This window comes from Malus domestica, chromosome 13, assembly GCF_042453785.1.
Source record: "Malus domestica chromosome 13, GDT2T_hap1".
Classification (NCBI taxonomy): Eukaryota; Viridiplantae; Streptophyta; class Magnoliopsida; order Rosales; family Rosaceae; genus Malus; species Malus domestica.
The window spans coordinates 5,819,800-5,839,735 of NC_091673.1; the positions used below are offsets into that span (position 1 = coordinate 5,819,800).

The 19,936-nt window shown below is 39.1% G+C and overlaps 2 protein-coding genes across 2 annotated transcripts; both read right to left on the reverse strand.

The window, feature by feature from the left end:
* LOC103451930 (aldehyde oxidase GLOX1-like) lies at positions 1-2,012 on the reverse strand. The gene has a single exon (XM_070811063.1). The coding sequence runs from the start codon at positions 1,862-1,864 to the stop codon at positions 263-265; it is 1,602 nt and encodes a 533-aa protein (XP_070667164.1). The 5' UTR covers positions 1,865-2,012; the 3' UTR covers positions 1-262.
* A 4,826-nt stretch (positions 2,013-6,838) lies between these two features.
* LOC103451931 (uncharacterized) lies at positions 6,839-8,468 on the reverse strand. Its single transcript, XM_070811064.1, has 5 exons — positions 8,300-8,468; positions 8,024-8,182; positions 7,864-7,944; positions 7,291-7,414; positions 6,839-7,187 (listed from the first exon to the last, which is right to left on the reverse strand). Exons 1-5 carry the CDS (start codon positions 8,428-8,430, stop codon positions 7,140-7,142), a joined length of 543 nt encoding a protein of 180 aa, XP_070667165.1. The 5' UTR covers positions 8,431-8,468; the 3' UTR covers positions 6,839-7,139.
* Positions 8,469-19,936: the final 11,468 nt, after the last annotated feature.

The following is a 19,936-nucleotide window of genomic DNA, read 5'->3' on the forward strand; positions in this document are numbered from 1 at the left end:
TTCGATGGAAATTAATACAACTTTATTCATTAGATTAATTACAGCTTGTAATCTTTGGTAAGAAAAATCAAATACAAATTGGAAATTGCCACATAGTCCTAATTCTTTAAAATGACACAGAATTAATCAAACTGTTTGCTTTTGTAGTTTGATCTGTCTATGAACATTTTTATTTTTTCAACTCACAATTAATCTTCTTTTTTTCAAATAAAATACAAAGGAAGAGGAAACATAGTATACAAATTTAAATACCTTCATTTTATCACATAATTTGGACCCAGATGGCAGCACTTGGAATTTTTTGATGAACCACATACAGAAGATAATATCCTGAAGGTGCAAGATTACCGGAAGCCGGCGTAGTCACCTGAACTTGGTAGGCCGTTGTTCCTACCTTTTTAACGTTCTCCGCCGCAAGAACTAGCAGCCTCTGATTCATTGAGAACGAATGTGAATTAAATGAGGGCGCCACCATCGACACTGACACTGATTTTGTTGCTAGGTTTCCCTTCACCGAAAACTGAATGGATAGTTTCTTTCCGTAGTTGATCTTAGCTTGTGATATGGGCGCAACAATTTGCGGACGCAAGTTATTGTATTTAGCGTCCAAATAATCAGGACTAAATGCCTCTAATCGCAATTCAGTTGGGAAAAGCACGTTGGTGAACTCGTATTTGTCATGAGGGTTACTACCTCCAACTAGTACCCTACCATCGCGTAACAATATCGCGGTGGAATGGTACATCCGCGGTATGGTGGTAGGGTTTTGTTGTTCAAACCGTGATCCAATTGCGTTGTCAGGTCGGTACACAACCGGGTTGAGAACCGGATTGCGCCCTATTTCCCAACCTGCAGCTCCTGATGATGCACCGTTGATGAGTAGAACAGTGCCATCTGGAAGCAATAACATGTCACCCATGACTCTAGCTTGAGGCATAGTCTCCATAACCCACTGGGGTTTCGGGTTGTTTATTTTGATCCGAGCGCACGTGTTTAGAGCTTCCACAAAAGTACCCTGATTTGCCTTGACAAAAGACCCCTTTGGAGCTCCGCCGCAAACCAAAACCTCAGCCTCAACAGACGGAGCCGCCAAGTTTTTTAACGGCAGCAACACGGCTGAACCTGTGCTAGGGAAACACCTTGGGTCGCCGCCCGGTATTTGTGGATAGGTTTTGACGACATTGTTCTTTGCATAATCGAATAGAATAGCTCGATTATTCGCAAAGATAAATAAATTCCCATCCACGTTGAGGAAAACAAAAGGGTAAAGATTGTTTTCCTCGCCGGCGTCATCGGTCTGCACAAGGAAGGGCAAGCTGTAGACTTTGCTCGAAGACCCGGTCTTTGGATAAAGCTCGTAGTTGAATTGCTGCCTACCGCCGATGATGATCTGCCGTCCATTGGGCAAAATATGATCGGTAGCGTACCAACGGCGAGCGCCTAAGCCATTCTCAAACTCCTTCCAATCACAACCCGTGCAGGGCTCGAAAACCCTAACGTTGCGCTCTCCGTCGCCGTTACCCCCAGTTTGGATTAAGCGTCCACTGGGGGCTACAGCTCCGGAAGAGCACCAAACGTCGGATAAAACAGTGAGAGCGCGGACTGTGTTAGTTTTGACATCATACTCGGCTGAGTGGGCGGTGCAGTCGTTTCTAACGCATTCTCCGTTGGGTAAGGACAGGTTAGATTTGCCGAAATCTGTGCGGTCGAACATGACGACGCGGTCATTGCGCAGGAGCTGCATGTGCATGGCGGAAATGCCAACGGTTTGTTGCAAGAGCTGCCATTTGCCACCAGCGGCGTGGGTAAGAGAGAAATGAATTAAGAAGAGGATTAAGGAAAGAATGAGACAAATTGACTTCATTTTTTCTGTTTTTGAATCTCTTAATTTGTGCTTTAGCCCTGTGGGTTTGTCTCAACTCTCAACCTGCGCAGCTCTTTAAATACACGTACCATATGTATATTAGAAACGCTTGGGACCGACAGCAGGTGCCCGGTAAGTGAGAGGGACTGTAACTGTTGAGTTGGAGAACAATTCAATCTAATTAATCTGAGTTTACACAGTAGGATCCTGGATAAGCATGCTAGAGTTTAGGTGTGTGCTTTGAATCCTTCTTCTTTTTTTTTTTTTTTCTTTTTTTTTTTTTGTTACTGGTTTAGTCTTTCGTTGGTTGATGAATTTATTTCGTCTTTTTATTATACATATGTTTGGTAAATGTGGAAATATTCATTTTTTAATGTATATTTTGGTTGTTGTAATATTCTTTTTTAAGAGACAGAAGTTTGGGACAAAAATCTAAATCTTAATTTACTCATGAAGAGTGAACACTGTTTTTTCAATTCTAATTTCAACCTTTTTCATTTTGAACTTTTTTAGCTCGATGATGTCATTTTGGTTTGCATGAGGAATTTTTGTGTAGGAGAGATGGATTGTAGAGGGCAAACTTTGGCGCAACGAAAATGTTGCTATTTTGCGACCTAAAAGTCACTGATTCGAGTTGTAAAAACAGTCTCTTTACAAATGCAAGAATAAGACTGCGTACCATAGACATTTTCTCTCCCTCTGATTCTCGCAAAGTGGAAAATTTTATTAGCTTGGGGTTGCCTTTTATAGTGATGGATCGTATATTTGGCAGCTGCAGTTATTTAATGAAAAAGAGCAAGAATCTTCCGTCTGATTGAAGATTTAAGTTTTTGCTTGCAGGAGGTGAAATTCATTCATATTAATTTCACATTGTTGCATGAGCTATGTCATTGTTTAGCTAATTTGCAATATCTATAGATAATTATGCAGTTTCAAGCGAGATTAAATCTTATAATATCATGCAGGATGTTCACCTCCAAGATTTAGTCTGTACTTCCTCTTAAAAGTCCAATGAAGTCAACGTTTCCTTTGAGCAACAACACTCAAGCCTAATTCTACCAAGTGAAGTCGGCTGTATAATTTTAGAACGTTACTATGATCTTTCCAATGAGTTATTGAGTTATTTTGCCGTCTTCTTCTTCATGTGAAACTACTTTTGTACATGATGAGTTTGTACAAATTAAGTTCACATTGGATCCAAGTTCTAACTAGACTTAGGTTCACCTGATGAACATTTTAGACTTTTGCATTCCTGATTCTATCTCGTTGTATTTATCTCTCATCACGTGATGAGCAAGAAATTAAAACCGTAAGGAGGAAGAATCACCTCCAAGATTTAGTCTGTACTTCCTCTTAAAAGTCCAATAAAGTCAACGTTTACTTTGAGCAACAACACTCAAGCCTTATTCCACCAAGTGAAGTCGACTGTATAATTTTAGAATGTTACTGTGATTTTTCCAAGGAGTTATTGAGTTATTTTGCCGTCTTCTTCTTCATGTGAAACTACTTTTGTACATGAGTTTGTACAAATTAAGTTCACATTGGATCCAAGTTCTAACTAGACTTAGGTTCACCTGATGAACATTTTAGACTTTTGCATTCCTGATTCTATCTCGTTGTATTTATCTCTCATCACGTGATGAGCAAGAAATTAAAATTAAAACCGTAAGGAGGAAGAATCACCTCCAAGATTTAGTCTGTACTTCCTCTTAAAAGTCCAATAAAGTCAACGTTTACTTTGAACAACAACACTCAAGCCTTATTCCACCAAGTGAAGTCGGCTGTATAATTTTAAAATGTTACTGTGATTTTTCCAAGGAGTTATTGAGTTATTTTGCCGTCTTCTTCTTCATGTGAAACTACTTTTGTACATGAGTTTGTACAAATTAAGTTCACATTGGATCCAAGTTCTAACTAGACTTAGGTTCACTTGATGAACATTTTAGACTTTTGCATTCCTGATTCTATCTCGTTGTATTTATCTCTCATCACGTGATGAGTAACAAAATTAAAACCGTAAGGCAGATTCTTCCTCCATAGTCCTTACGAGATGAGAAACTGTGTTTAACGGATCAACTTTGGGATCACGGATTGGTGATAGTTTTGGTTGAAGGACGACCAAGTTTTTAAGAACAAGATGCCAAAGAAAATGCTCCATTAATAGCGACCCTAATAAGCCTATAGGATGTCGTGGTTATCCCTAACTTTTGTTCGTGGAGTTTGCATGGGAATATATCCAGAATTCCAAACCATTGAACAGTTCCACTTAGATATAATTAAATTATTTCTTGATGTGAAGCTTCCCATAATTTCCACTGGATAAAAAGATTGAAATTGTCTTTTATTAAGTTTAGATCTAGCTCGTGTCAATTCATGAATTGATGAGGAGTGGTAGCAGTCGGCTACAACCTTTCATGGTTCTGACCTTCCTTCCCCAAGAGATCGTTTGAAATATCAAATATTTTAAAATTTTAACCGTAAGATTTTTAGTAAAAAACATAACAATTAAAATATAACTGCCAAAATTCAAGGTATTTTATATTTTGAGAAATGCTAAAAATTTTCTCTTAAAAGTGAGAATCTTCATGAACATTCTATCACCTTACAGTTTAACGTTAATTCTCGTGTTAATATTATAAAACATTGTTCCAAAAATGAGGGGATAGAGAGTCCCACTTGTGATGAGAGATTTTCAGTGTGCAGTGAACACGGTCCGGTACACTACATGTAACAATATAATCAGTAAGACACTTGAAAGAAAATATCTAAAGCGATTATATTATTATACTTGATATATCGAACCGTGTTTCAGACACTAATAAATTTACGACTTATGAAAGAATTCCCACACCATTAAAAACATAGCAACATGGGAAAAAGTTGTATTCCCAAGCCCCCATAAAAGGCCCCATCTTTACCTTCTTTTCCCTAACCCCAAAAACATTATATAAATAGATTACGTAATCAACTTTACAAAAGAAAAGAGAAAAGAGAAATAGCTGTAATAAACAAGAAAAGCTTACTCATCAGCCATGTAAAATGGGAGGGATGGCAATTGATTCTCATGTAACGGAGTGTCCTATCTCCCATGACTCCACCACCAAGTAGAATTGACTCATCATGGTTTGAAGAAGAATGATTGCTAAGATTTGCTTAGTTAAATTCACACCATAATTCTATAATCATCTCCTCTAGAGAGATTCTTAAGTCCTAAATCCACATCATAATCCTATAATCATTCTTAAGTTCGATCGCATATTTAGGGCACCAGACACAAGTGAGTGGGTTGTGGCCCAAAATACATGGGATAAGGTGGTTTGTGAGTAGGGTCAGACGATAAACGAGTGCACTTAAAAGTTTATTCTTTTATGAATTATAATTAAAATTGTAAGTGTAATTACGTGTATATCTTTTTATGCCTATTTCTCTTCTTGGTGATAAAAAGATATAAATCCGATTACTATTAAATTTCTCCCAACTCTCCGTTGGTTGGGAGATAATGGAATGAATGAAACAGTCTTTGTCCTTAAAAGCTGTAGCCCGAGCGGTGGCTATCAGAAACAGTGGCATAAGCATCATTCGTCATAATTCCAATCTTTTGCTAAAGCCTGAAGGAAACTTCACACTAGTCTGTCGGCAACACGTAATTCTGAGAATGGTCACCTTCAGCTTGACCTTCGGCACACAAATTTGCATTTTAGATAGTAAATCAATCTTACTATGTAGATGTAGGCCCATCAATTCCCTCCAAACACCTATAAGAGCATTCATTAGGAATTTAAATTTTCTCCGGATTTCTATTCCGAAATCAACAGACCTGAAAATTCGGATTACTCAATTAAAATTTAGCGGCCCCCGTTAGCCCATCCCCTAGGAGCCCCTTCCCTTCATGTTCAAGCTCATCCATACCTCGTCCCGTCTCATATGGAATAGCAATTGGCTCGTGTTTTCTTTTTTTTTTTTTTTTTTTAAATACTTGGCTCTTCATTTGTAAAGAATATTCGTTTGTGTCGACAAATTACGTGTCCTTTCTTTCCCTTGTGTTGGAATATGACCCATCCCCGTATTTGTTGTTTACCTAGTCCATAAACCCAAAATTGGAATGGAGTGCCCACAATTTTAAGCCCAAAATAAGAATGGAGTATTTATTTGGTTAATTTGTTCTATCCACGACGTTGGATTCTTCCGTCGAATCGAATCGAATCGAGATATCTGAAAAGTCGACCCTCAAAAGTAGCAACGCTAAATTTTTTTAGACTCAACTAAACGACCAAATCCCACAAGCCAGTTTGACATCCAGCTATAAACCTTTTACATATTCAACTTTGGTACACTCCTCACCACCTCAACCCTATTTCAACAGGATTTTCTAGTACGCTTCGGGGTATTCTATATTTCGGGGGTTTTAGATGTTAGATCTTTGGTTAAAGATACAATGGTCAAAATCCAACGTTTAAAAATCTACGAGTATAGAATATCCGTATCACTAACACCACAAGAGATGAAGCATAGATTGACAAGAGTTTTCCCACTTTAATTTGAACAAAAGTGCTGTTTGACTAACACCAAAGAAGAATATAATTAACAAACAGAACCACTAAACCAAAATGCAAATTTTACATCAATCTAGAACAGAGAAGAAGTTCAACCTGCCCTTGGGAATAGACTAAATTGCCTTCTTTCTTTCTTTCCTGTCAAATCACTTTGGTTTGGTTTTTTTTTCATTTTTTCTAGTTAAATTTATACCACACTTTGCTATTCTTGAAGTTGTGTGGAAAAGCCATAATGTAGAAAGGTATTCTGGTTAGACTGCGGCATGCGGTTATCTTTATTTCAACAGAACATAAAAACCAAATAATCCAAACTCATTCTAGTTTTCTAAGTCCTATCAGATTACTTGTTCGGTTGTTCCTATTTGTAACAATCATGAGATATGCACAATCACATAGAAAGTTCCCAAACATTCAATAGGTATAAGTGTAACAATGTTGGTATAGAACTCAATGTGAGCACAACAAACTGTCTCAAACTCAAATGAACAGCACTAGAAAACACAGAAGATGAGCTTATTGTTGGAAAGACCAAAGACTAGCAACAGATCTAATGATATGCAAGAATTTAGATTGATTCTTTGATTCATGCGTTCAACTGTGTCAAGAGAACAAATAACAAGTTCCCTGAAGAGAAGGCCAAGTATACAAACATACCCATCATGAGTTATCCCTCGAGGGAAAAGTCTTTTCCTATCAGGCAATCAGGTGCAAACGTGAAACCATCATTGACCACCACCACGAGTTTGCAACCTCCTCCTCTCCAGCTCAAGCTAAAACAAAAATCAAATATATTAGCAAAGGAACACAGTGTGCTCGTGCCTATGTTTCCCTTACGAAAAATAAATCTAAAGTGGTATTTTTCAAGTATCTTACCACTTTCTTCACCCGCTCATTGGCAGCAGGAGTTCCTCCACTGACAGACTCGGGAGTATATGGACTGCTTACACGGACCTCATTCATCACAACTATGACAGTCTTGTCCCAGCGCACTGGAAGCCTGATCATCACCATCATCAATGGCACTCAGTGATCATCATCATCATCAACGGCACTCAGTCCACAAAATGTAAATTTCCAAACTTGTAAAATATAAACTTCCTACCAAACCAAGGACTGATCTACATTGCAACTAATGCTAAAATATTACAATTTGCATCCGTTCTCATGCAAGACTCATAATCATTCAAACGTTCTCTAAACAAATGAAAATGACATAAAAATGATCATCCTCAGACGTCCTGACCGAAAACCTCATAAATTCCTAATCTTTAAGCTACTCAAAAGTCCAATTCTTATTAGAAACTCCAATACAATCAGCTTCATGCAACAACATTTACACACTACAGTCAAATGGGTTATTTTGGCTGATATCATGATGCAGAAACAGCAATCCTCATAATTTTAGTTGCAACTTAAATCAGCAAGAACTGAGTAAAAACAACTCACGTCTTAGACAAGGCATCGAAAATGTTCTGCGCCTGGCCAGTGACCCCAACGCCGATCCTCTCCGACTCTGCCTCCGCTTGTCTGCAACCCAACACAAAACCCAACACTTCAGCGATCATCACTCAAAGACATTTCCCAATTGGGTCATCAAATCAATTACCTAATCGCCAATTCCTCCCTGGCTCGCAGACTATTGAGATCAAGGAAACACTTTTTGATATCAAGTGGGTCTTCCGCCTGACCCAAGTACGACAGCTCCTTTATATAGTTCGCCTTCAGCAGCCGTATGTTCCGCCGCGCGCCGCCTTTCGAACCCTCTTTTGATCCCAAAAGTTAAAGAAAAATTGCAAGAAAGATCACATTTTTTCTAGGGTTTTAAGAAAAATTGAAACGAAATTACTGACTGAATTGATAAATTGCGAACGGTGAAAGGATATGAATGACGACGATGTTGGAGGGGCGATCGAAGGTGATGACTTGGCCTTGGAAGTCGTCGCTTAGCGTGGTCTTGACGGAGACCAAGCACCCGATGGCCAACTTCTCCGTGACGCTGCCATCCATGGCCATGCCTTATTTTTCCCCAAATTGGAGTTCTGATTTTGTGATACAGAAGCCCTAGTTAATTTCGTTGCTCCTAATATTTTGGCGGGCTCCTGAGCCAAGGTGGGCTTGCACTTGGCCCAAATATTTGTGATCCAATTAAAAACTTTAGCTTTACAGTGGGTCTTCGCACACATTTTATCTATGGACACCAAGTCACCAACCAATTTTTCTTATTTCAATGAACATTTTATCCAATGTTAAATTTACCAAAATACTCAACTAAAAATTGGGTTTAAGAATTTTTTTTACCTTTATTAAAGAGATAATACAAATGAAGGTAGTAGATGACGAAAGTCCATCCTAACCACTAGCCCTACTCGAATTCGTTCATGTCTTTTATTGGATAAATGATACTTTTGTGAAACAATAGATTTTGGGTCATTTACATTCTACTTACGACTTTAAATGACAAGCATATTAACAATTATGTAATCGAAGTGTTGTTACTATCAGTAATTGTATATATAAATGATATGTTGGTAACATATATTGATATTGGATGGTTTGACATGCTACAGAATCCGACCAACTAGCGCAAGATATTTCAGTATTAAATTTCTTGGAACTGGATTCTCATTTCTTGTACTTCATTTCTACTTGTTTATCAAGAAACCAGCAAAAAAAAAAACATAGAGCTATCAATAACCCTTTGCTTTGGTTCCTTCGACGGTGCTTTAAAGCAAAATATGTCTTGTCACTCTCTCATCTTCTTCACCTCGGTATCACTCTGCAACAGTGGTCCTTCTCCTTCACGATACAAAACTGGGAGGCAGGCAAGCAAGCAAAGCTCTTTTCTCTCTCTCCCTTTTTTTTCAATTTCTTTTATATACATTTCATCAGACCGTACGTGGAATCGAATACAGGAGAAGGGTTTTTGTCGGATGAGACGTCATTGATAGCGGATTTTCAGAAAGAAGCTCAGGTTTAATTCAAATATAATTATTAATATTGAGAATAACTCAACTCTATATAAATACATGTCAAAATATCTAGCATATCAGACATTGAACTTACACTCTCAACGGTTCGTTGAACATAAGTTTCTTTTCCATACCAAAAAAAAAAAAAAAAAAAAAAAAAAAGGATATGCCCCCACATCCCCCATTACTTTGACATTTTGCCCTAATCGTGGGTCATCTGAGCTGGCCACCACTCCATACATCCGGGCATGGCGTTCAATGTTTGACATAATTCAATTCATTGCACATAGATTCGGTTTAAAAAAAAAAAATTCATAGCTCATAGACTATAATATTTTGGATAAAAAAAAAAGACGAAAATATTTATTTCCAGACTTAATTGGTAGTATTTCTTTGGGTTCTTTAGAAAAAGACCATTGAAACTCCTATTTTCCAAACAAAAACCCACATAATATTAAACATCCAAATAAAACCCAAATTTCAAATAGAGTACCATGTAGACAAATATGTAACCAATTATTATCACATATTTACAACTTATGCCACAAAACTCTAATTATGTCAATAAATATTATTACTCACCCTAATTATGATTAGCAATTAACCCCATATGGAAATTTTACCTTTCTTGTATGATAAATATTAGGAATATATATATATATATATATATATATAAATTTAGCCATGTTCATAAACAATTATGGGCACATTTTTCGTATGGAAAAAAAAAATCCTTTGTACAATTAGTTATTTTGCATCAAATAATAATATTATTTGATAAAAACAACAAAGAACCAATTAATATTCTTTTATGTTGTAGGTAAATTATTTTACCTAGATTATTACATACATTAGGCATTTTTTGTTTGTTATCATATATGCTTGTTAAAAATAATTTATCAATATTTATATGTAAAATATAAGAAAATTAATTTTGAATCAAATAGCATTTATTTTGTAGGTAAATTAAAATAGTAGTTCCATTATTTTGGTAAAGTTAAATAGTGCCTAAATTATTTCGTAAAAATTAAACCAAGACAAATTATCTCCATTAAAATAAAACGGTACATATTCAACAAAATAAATAAAAAATAAAACAATAGATACATTATTTTCTTATAAGATTAAACAATAGGTAAATTATATTGTAGGTACATTATGTTTGTAATATAAAAAAAAAATTGAAATTCATAAACAAAAAGTAGTAGATATTTTATTTTTTAATCAAATTTCCTTTATTTGTAGGTGAATTATTTTCATGTATTATTATGTATATTGGGCACATTTTACTACTAATATATATGTGTGCAATAATTTACCTATATTATTATATAAAATATGGATGAATTTATTTTGAATCAAATAACATTTTTTATTTTATAAGTTTTTTTTTTTTTTTGAGTTGAAACGATAGCAATTTTATTAATGTCAAGAAGACGACATACAATCATCCAAGAGGGTACCCTGGAGTAAATTATTTTGCATGTATCATTACATATACAGGGCAAATTTATTACTAATACACATGTCCAAATAATTTACCTATATTTTTTAAATATAGGTAAATTATTTTATAGTGCTCTTTCATATTTTCATTTGGTAAGAAAATGACAAGATTAAATTAAAATTATCTAATTTTATGCAAATTTTAAAAACAATTACGAAATCTTAAGGAAAGTATAACATTATTAGTTATTTTTTGCCTTAACAGACAATTTGTTTTGATATATTAATGCAATGATTTTAAACATTAATACATTTTTTTTTCATTAATCTCTCTCTTCAAATCTGCATGCATAGAATTAAATGTCTACATCAAAACTGTAATTAGGGGTATTTTAGGCATCTGAAAAATGCAAAATGTGTAAAGGCAAACAAAATTAATGAATTTGCTTATGTGGAGCCTAGTCATCGGGTTTTATTCAAATAAAAAGACTATGTTGGGTTTTATGTAAAGAAATTTAAGTTTCAAGGGCTAAAATTATATTTTCAGTATTTCTTTTTGAATTTTCTACGTACCTTAAAAAATCAGTTCAAATTATTGCTGTACTTTTTTGCAGCTTCCGTGATTCTGAATTCTGTCGATACAACGTTTTTCATTTACTTATTTGTATCATGGTTTGGTTCGGGCCATTCGGGTTTACTGCGGCACTGCCAGCACAACGTGCATGGCTGTATGTTTGTTTTTCCATGTTTATAAAACTAGGGTTTCACTGACCAATATATATAAAATTAGGGTTTTAAAATTCGATGCTATTTCGGAGTATGAAATATATATTTGTAATGATTAGATTTTAATTTTTGTGTTCTATATATTAATATATATGGTTGACTAGCTGGCCAATCAAATCACACATGCTTAGCTAGATAGCTCCTGCAAGTGCTCCATATCAAGATGCACGGACCGATCTTGCTAGAGCTCATTAGTTTAGTGGGAGTTTTTTTAATCATAAATTTCCAAATCAGAGGACTCCATGCTGAAAAATTATGACTTGAGGGAAGAGGAAACTTCGCTCTCGAGTGAGTGAAAGGAAGTCCAATTCGGCGGTGTGAGCCATCGCAATGATGCTATAACGTGTTCTTAATTACTAATTGTTTTTTAATTACTACTTGTTTTCTAATATAGTGCTTAGATTGAGTGTCACTTCAACTAATATTGTAGAACTATGCTGTTACTCTCATGTATAAGATGTTCTCAAAACTTTTTTTTAATTAACATCTGCCGCTCATAATTTGAACTCAGAGATTATTTTATAGTATATGCAGATTGAACGTCATTAAACTAAATCTTCATCAAAAGATATTGCGGAACTTATGGTATTTTATGTGTGTCCCTTTCCTGGATTGCATCTGAATCATTGCTACTAATTTTTTTCACTACAAATTGTCAATAAGGCGAGCCGTAGCATAACTAATAAGAAAATCAATGGTTATTTGTTTCACTACAGTTTAATGGCTCGTTGGAGAAGTGTTTTTAAACGATTGAAAACGCTTTTAGAGAAAATATTTTTGGATTCAAAAGCACTTAAAGTATTTCTTACAAGAAACACATAAATAGTGCTGTGAACACGGAAAATTCCTGAAACGAAAGAGACAAGAACAACGCGCACAAACAAATATTTGTATTTGATGATGATTTTGGGTTACAATCTCTCTTAAATTTGATCATCTGATTCGATCTCCGTAAGGTGTGTATTTGTGGATGTGTGATTGATCCAAAGGGCCGTTGGGCTTGATCTAAGGATGAACGTTCTTCAAGGGCCGTGGACTTGATCTTGAAGGTGGATTTGAGCGGATCTTCAAAGGGACTTTTGGGCTTGATCTTTGAAGAACAGTGACGAACGGATCTCCAAGGGCTTTTGGGCTTGATCTTGAAGAACAGTGATGAACGGATCTTCAAGGGCTTTTGGGCTTGATCTTGAAGAACGATTGGATGTGTGGATTTGTCGACGTTGTTGATCAAAAGGGCCGTTGGGGCCTGATCTTGGATGAACGGATGATGAACGATGGTGCTTTCTTCAAGGGCCGTCGGGGCTTGATCTTGGAAGAACGATGAACGAAGAACGAAGAACACTTTCTTCAAGGGCCGTCGGGGCTTGATCTTGAATTGGTGGATGATTGTTGATCCAAAGGGCCGTTGGGGCTTGATCTTGGAAGAACGATGAACGAAGAACGAATAAGGCTTTCTTGATTCTTCGGGAACCTGGATGCTTGAGAGCTTCGGAGTTTCAGAGCTTCAGAGCTTCAAGGTGTAATATGAATTGGTTCCTCCTAAATGAATGAAATGGGCTTGTATTTATAGAATTTATCAAGGCCTAATTTTGAATATAATATCCCAGATGAAATAAGTCGTTTCTGCCAGGTGTTGACACGTGTCCTATTTGATGACTTTTCCAACTCATTTCAATTTTCGTTGAGTCACACGCTACGTGTAAAATTTATGTAATACATGAGCGTTGACACTTTGATTTATCGGTCAACATTTATTTACCGAAATTTTGATGTCTACAAATGCCCCCACTTCAAGGCACGTCGTATACATGTGCTTGTCACGTGTAGGAGATGCATTTTGAAGTCATTTACTGTAGATGTCGATCCAAGGGCCGTCGAGGCTTGATCTTGAATTGGGCTCGAGATTTCTTCAAGGGCCGTTGATGCTTGATCTTGAATTGGGCTTGAGATTTCTTCAAGGGCCGTTGAGGCTTGTTCTTGAACTTTCGTTTGAAATTTCTTCAAGGGCCGTCGAGGCTTGATCTTGAAGGTTGAAATTGGACCACAAGGAGCTTCATGTGGTAGATGATCTTTGGCTTTGGTAGTGGGTGAATCGGCACATACTTTTGTTGCGCTTGTTGACTTTCCACAGCTTTGATCTTGAACCGGGTTGGAGGATTTTCTGGATTCCTCCAATTGTTGATTTTCCACAGCTTATTCTTGAACTAGGTTTTGATTCAAGGGTGGTAGACACTTAATCTTGAATCGGACTTTGTGATTTCCTCAAGGGCCGTCGAGGCTTGATCTTGAATTTGGCCGGAAACTTCTTCAAGGGCCGTTGGCTTGATTCTTGAAGGTTGACTCGAACATATTGCAAGCAGGCACGAAGTGAAGGTGACGACCTGTTGCTTTGTTCAATCTTTCTAATTCACACCTGAGCAGTTTGGTCAGCGGTATGATCTTCAAGATTGATGGGCTCTTCTTCCAGTTGGTGACTTGATCTTTAAGGATTTGATTCAAGGGTGGTGAATCGGCACGTGCAGCCCACAACGCCTAGTAAGTCGACCCAAGAATTTGAGGGTCAAAACGAGTTCACCGTCCTCAGGCAGATGCGGCATCTTCTCGAGTTCTTCATCTCAGACTCTTTCTGCTGAGTTGACTGTGCATGCTGCATTCTTCTCTGCTTGTTTCTTCAGGCAGATGTGGCAGCTTCTTGAGTTCCTCAGTTCGGACTCCTTCTGCTGAGTTGACCGTGCAGACCGCATTCTTCTCTGCTTGTTCCTTCTGCACGTTGTCTCCACATGCTGCAAGGTATCATTTTCACTTGCCTTATCTGTTCTTTAGGTAGATGTGGCAGCTTCTTTGGAAGTACAGCAGCAGTGGGAGACGAGTACTCGAGAGCAGTGCTAGGTAGGCAATCAGGGAAGGGTTCCAAGCAGTTGGTTCCTTACCCGAGTTTGAGTGGAGGTTCCGGCATATTGTTTTCTTTATCCTTGTCTTTGTAGGTAAGAACAAGGACAAAGGAAAGGACAGGGAGAACGCATGATATGAGATACTCTTGCTTTCTACCCTGGTGATATGAGATACTTTTGCTTTGGAGTCATTGGCTTGCAGAGGTACCCCAAGGAATAAGGAACATTGAATGACTCGAGAGGCTTCGTTGGGAAAACATTTTTTGAGATGAAGAAAGGCTCTGTATGTCTGCCTTGCTATGGAAGGCGAAGGTAGACAATTATAGGAAGTTCTTTGATACCTGTAGAGGTACTATTCTTTCACTCGTGTCGGCAACCAACGCGTGATTGATCTATATGGCTTCACGTGCTTTCTTCTTTATCAGAAATCTTCGACAAATTGTCTGTAATTTCCGCCAAGCTGAGTGTGCATGTGATAGGTGTTGACGCGGCTGAAAAAGACTGGCGCCTCTTCGATAACTGGGATCGGCGCTTCGACAAATTACCCGTGATTTCCGCAAAGCTGAGTTTGTGTGTGATGGGTGCTGGCATGGCTGAAAAAGACTGGCGCCTCTTCGATATCTGGGATCGGCGCTTCGACAAATTGCCCATGATTTTCGCAAAGCTGAGTTTGCGTGTGACGGGTGCCGACGCGTCTGGAAAAGCAAGATGCTTTTCCGATTTCTGAGCTTGCCTCTTCGATTTTTGAATGGCCTCTTCGAATTCTGAGCTCGCCTCTTCGATCTCTGAAATCCCGTCGAGTGCTGATTTTTTATAGAGGCACGCTGTTCGTTTCAAAGCACACTTGAATTTTACTTGTGAAAACTCCCTTCTTGCACTTCTAAGATCTTGATTCGTCCGACCTCTTCTTTCTTCAACACTTTGAAAATGTCAGGACCCCCCGATCGTCATTTTGATTTGAACCTTGGTGAAGAGGCAGTCCCGCCTTCTCCCGACAACATATGACGCCCATCATTCATATCCCCTACTGGTCCTCTTACCGTTGGGGATTCGGTGATGAAGAATTATATGACCGCTGCGGTGGTGGCCCGGAACCTTGTCACTCCCAAAGATAGTAGACTACTTTCCAAGCGGTATGATGAGTTGGCTGTTAAGGAGTATCTGGCTCTTAGTGTGCAGTGTGCGGGTTCTGTGTCCAACATGGCCCAACGCCTATTTGCTCGAACCCGTCAAGTTGAATCGTTGGCGGCTGAAGTGATGAGTCTCAAACAGGAGATTAGAGGGCTCAAGCATGAGAATAAACAGTTGCACAAGCTCGCACACGACTATGCCACAAACATGAAGAGGAAAATTGACCAAATGCAGGAATCTGATGGTCAGATTTTACTTGATCATCGGAGGTTTGTGGGTTTGTTCCAACAACATTTGCCTTCGTCTTCTGGGGCTGTACCGCGTAATGAAACTCCTCATGATCAACCTCCGGCTCCTCTTCTTCCTGGAGTTCCACCGAGTGGTGTGACTTCAAACAGTCAACCTCCGACGTCTCTTTTTCCTAGAGCTCCACCGAGTACTGAGACACCACCTAAGCAATAAAGACTCCCTCCCGTTTGTTTGCACATTTGTAAATTTTTTTTTTTTTTTTTTGTATGTAGAATGCAATTTTATGTAAAATTTCCAGAAAAAATAAATAAAATGGACTTTTATTTCTCTTAATGCTTTTTTTTTCTATATATATATATATATATTATACACACATATATATATACACACATACATATATACATACATACATACATACATATATATATATATATATATATATATATATATTTCACGTGGAGTGATCCACCATCCCAAAACCCATTTTCCCTTTGTTGTTTTTTTTTGCATGGTGCTAGCCACCAAGAATCCACCTTCTCCCTTTTTTTATTTTTTTATTTTTTATTTTTTATTTTTTATTTTTTTTAATTTTATATTTTTTTTTAATTTAATTTTTTTTTTATTATTTTTTTCGTCTGCTTTCACATGGTGCTTGATCCACCATTCCCTTTTTTCACGTGGTGCCAGATGCACCACCACCTCCTTTTTTTTTTTTTTTTTTAATTATATTTTATTATTTTTTTTCTGTATAAATTTGGACAATGGGTAGAGGAATTTGCAGGGAGCGGAGCAAGGAGGACGGAGAAGATGGTGCTTCGAGCTTCACGACCAGCTAGTCGTTTGACGGCGGTCGTTGAAGTCGTTGGCAGCTGCGAGGCAAGAGACGGAGCCTTTGGTGGTACCATCACCGTCAGAATCTTCAGAAGTGACGGCGTTGACGGGGACGAGGTTTTGGAACTGAAAGAACGCACGGCGAGGAAATGACCGGGGCAGGTGAACCCAGATCTGAAATCGACAAGTTGTCACTCAATACGGTTCGGAGACGACGTCGAGCCACCTGATTCGAAATCGCTGCCGCGAGCAAAAGTGTCATCGGAGTGACGGTGTTGTGACGACGGAAGCGCTGTGCAGCAACGTCGTAGGCCTTCGCATCCGTTCAGTTTCTTCTGGAAGACTGACGGAGACGACGGTTGAGAGTGGTGGTTGCGGCGTGTGCATCCATCACTGCTATTGCTGGTGTTTGTATGAACGTGTTGTTTCGACTTAATGTCACGTGTTCCACAACCAACTTGATTTATTGGTCGACGACACCCTGCGGAAGATGAGGATTGTGCTTGACTTGAAGTACCAAAACAAGGACTTACATTGGTTCGTTTTCTTGAATCACTTGTTGTGTTGACGGAACTGCCGCTGCAATTTTTTACCAGCATCCATTCTTAACTTTGCAATTTCCATCATTTCCATGCTTTGTCGATATCACTTAAGCCACAACTGTCTCGATTTCTCGGTTGTTGACCACTTGTGGAAGATGAGGACTGTGTTTGGCCTGATCTTTCATGGATTATCACACCATTTTTAGGCTTTTGACTACTAATGCAGCCAGATTTAATTGATCTTGAAGTGAAGCTCAATGAACCATTTGGATGGCATTCCAATTTTCACGGAGTTCTTGTACTCGAGTGCACACATAGCGACGGTGAACCAATGTTCTTGCACCTGATGCTGCAACACTTGGTAGTGTTTCTGCTGGCGTGGTAATTACTTCATCCGCGATACTGGTAGAACTGTCACGGACAACTGGAAGTGCAAAGTGGTCTGGAATTCTAGGGATTCTTGGGAGATACCTATTAGCCGCCGAGCTATGACCATATGATTCTTGTTCAATGTCAAAGGCCGATATATTTGGGTATGATGGTCCTAAAAGATATTCATCGTCAGAATCAAAACTAGAATCAACGTTGTCATCGTGTTCTCCTCTAATAGTAGTGCAGTCAAGGCAGAACCAATCACCTTCGGGCACAGTATTACCCAGTCCAACACAGTACGTATGAGCAGCTGAATCGCAAATATCGCAGAGCAACAGAAGATATTCATCTGCCATGCCGGGGCACACTTGACACGAAGCTTCTTCGTGACGAAGAACTTGCCCAGCCATGTTGCTAGATGGATGGTGAGCATGATCACAAGCAGGAATCTTGCCGACTCGCTCGCGGGCAAAGACGCCGTCTCTCGGCGGCCGGCGAATGGTGGTGAATCTGCGGCGGCATAGTGGGCAGTGCGACTCCTTCTTCGTCGAGCAACAGCGGTCCAGTGACCCCCATCGGATTCTCACAGCACTGTCCCAGTATCGACTGATAATCGAAGCCCTCCAACGGCAGGCCCTCCAGCGAACGACCCGTCGTTTTCTGCAACGCCTCGCGCCGGATCGCCGCGGCTCGTTTGCAGTCCCCGAGCTTCGATTCGAGCTCGTAAGACGCTATCGTTCCGGACAACACCTACTCGACGATCTCCTCGTCTTCTTTAGAGATTAGCTGCTCGTCTTTCTTCTGCTGAGGCGGACGCGGCGGCGGTGATTCGAGAATGGGAGTTGCAGATGAACTCGAAAATGAAGACGAGGGAGTGGGTTTGTAGATCTAAATCCTCCAGGCCGAGAGGAGATGGGTAACGTGGGTATTGGAGGTTCGAGTCGCTGAGTTGATTTTCTTGCGGCGGTGCCGTGCCTCGTCACGGTATGCGTCAGGGGACTACGACCGCTGCTTGTAGAGCGGTGGAGGATTAAATGATAGATTTGATTATCCTTCTTTCGAATTTGACCATGTCGACATCAGAGGGAGAGCCTGCGACTGACTAGATGGATATGGGCCTCAACTTTGTAGGCTGTCATGGTAGTATCCACCGTTACGGCGGCACTTGGGCTTCATTTTGGATGGGCTGCTTTGAGAAATGCTGCAAGAAATGAGAAATGGGCCTGATTTGTAACTGAAGTCTGAGCAGGCATTGGACTTGACCCCGGATTGGGCTTATGGCTTGTGGCCTAAGCCTTTTGTTGCTGCTGGGCCGAGACACTCATACATATATTATTATTTTTTTTTTGTTTTTTTTTGTAAATACATAATAACATATGTATTCATTTTTTTTTCTTTTTTCCTTTTTTTTTTGTAATAAAATTGACTCTATTTAATAAAACATTTTTTTTTGATTTTGATGTGACTGAACTCGAAAAATTGAATATTCGAGCTGCCTACGTACCCCTCCAAAGAAGAGATCAAGTCGTAACGTAGTTCAAATACATACATATTTTTTGGTATTTTTTTTGTGCCGTTTGCAGTTTCAACTCGTGCAGGCAAGGAGCGTTGGTGTCGTTTGCAGTTTCAACTCGTGCAGACAAGGAGCATTTGGTGCCGTGTTGCAGTTTCAGCTCGTGCAGGCAAGGAGCTTTGGGTTGTCGCCTTTTATGCTCGTGCAGACCAGGAGCGTTGGTGTTGCCTTTTATGCTCGTGCAGACCAGGAGCATTGTGCCATGCAGTTTAGGCTCGTGCAGGCGAGGAGCATTTGTGAATTTTGTCAAGCAATCCGGGAGAGGCGTTCCTCACAATTTTCATAGCAAGGAGCTTTGACCGCGTGATTGAAGAAGTCTTCGGGCAAGAAGTCGCGCATCGTGATGGCAACGGACGATTTTTGTGTCGTAATTTCATCATCTTCAACACGTTCACGTTGCTTTGAAGGTTGACAAGAGCTGCTTTGCCCCCTTTCCGATTGGTGGACTTGTGGATGAGACGTATGCTTCTTGTGCAATTTCTTAGGAGTGACTTGAGTCCATCCTTCAATTTTGCTTGTCTTGGAGGATGCCCCCAGCGGTTGAGGTGAAAACTTCGAGTCGGAAGAGCCAGAAGCGAAGGTGGTATAGTTTGTGTTCACCACATCGTCAAGATCTAGCTCGATGATTCCTTTCTGAGCCAGCTTCATGATGAGATCTTTCAGCACGAAACATTTTTCTGTTGGATGACTGATGAAGCGGTGGAATTTACAGTACCTTGGACTGTCAGT

Coding starts and splice junctions, on each gene's coding strand:
- LOC103451930 (XM_070811063.1), bottom strand. CDS start 1,864: ATGAAGTCAATTTGTCTCATTCTTTCCTTAATCCTCTTCTTAATTCAT.
- LOC103451931 (XM_070811064.1), bottom strand. CDS start 8,430: ATGGCCATGGATGGCAGCGTCACGGAGAAGTTGGCCATCGGGTGCTTG. Junction 8,183..8,299: donor TCCAACATCGTCGTCATTCA/TATCCTTTCACC, acceptor TTTGGGATCAAA/AGAGGGTTCGAAAGGCGGCG. Junction 7,945..8,023: donor AGGGAGGAATTGGCGATTAG/GTAATTGATTTG, acceptor GTTGGGTTGCAG/ACAAGCGGAGGCAGAGTCGG.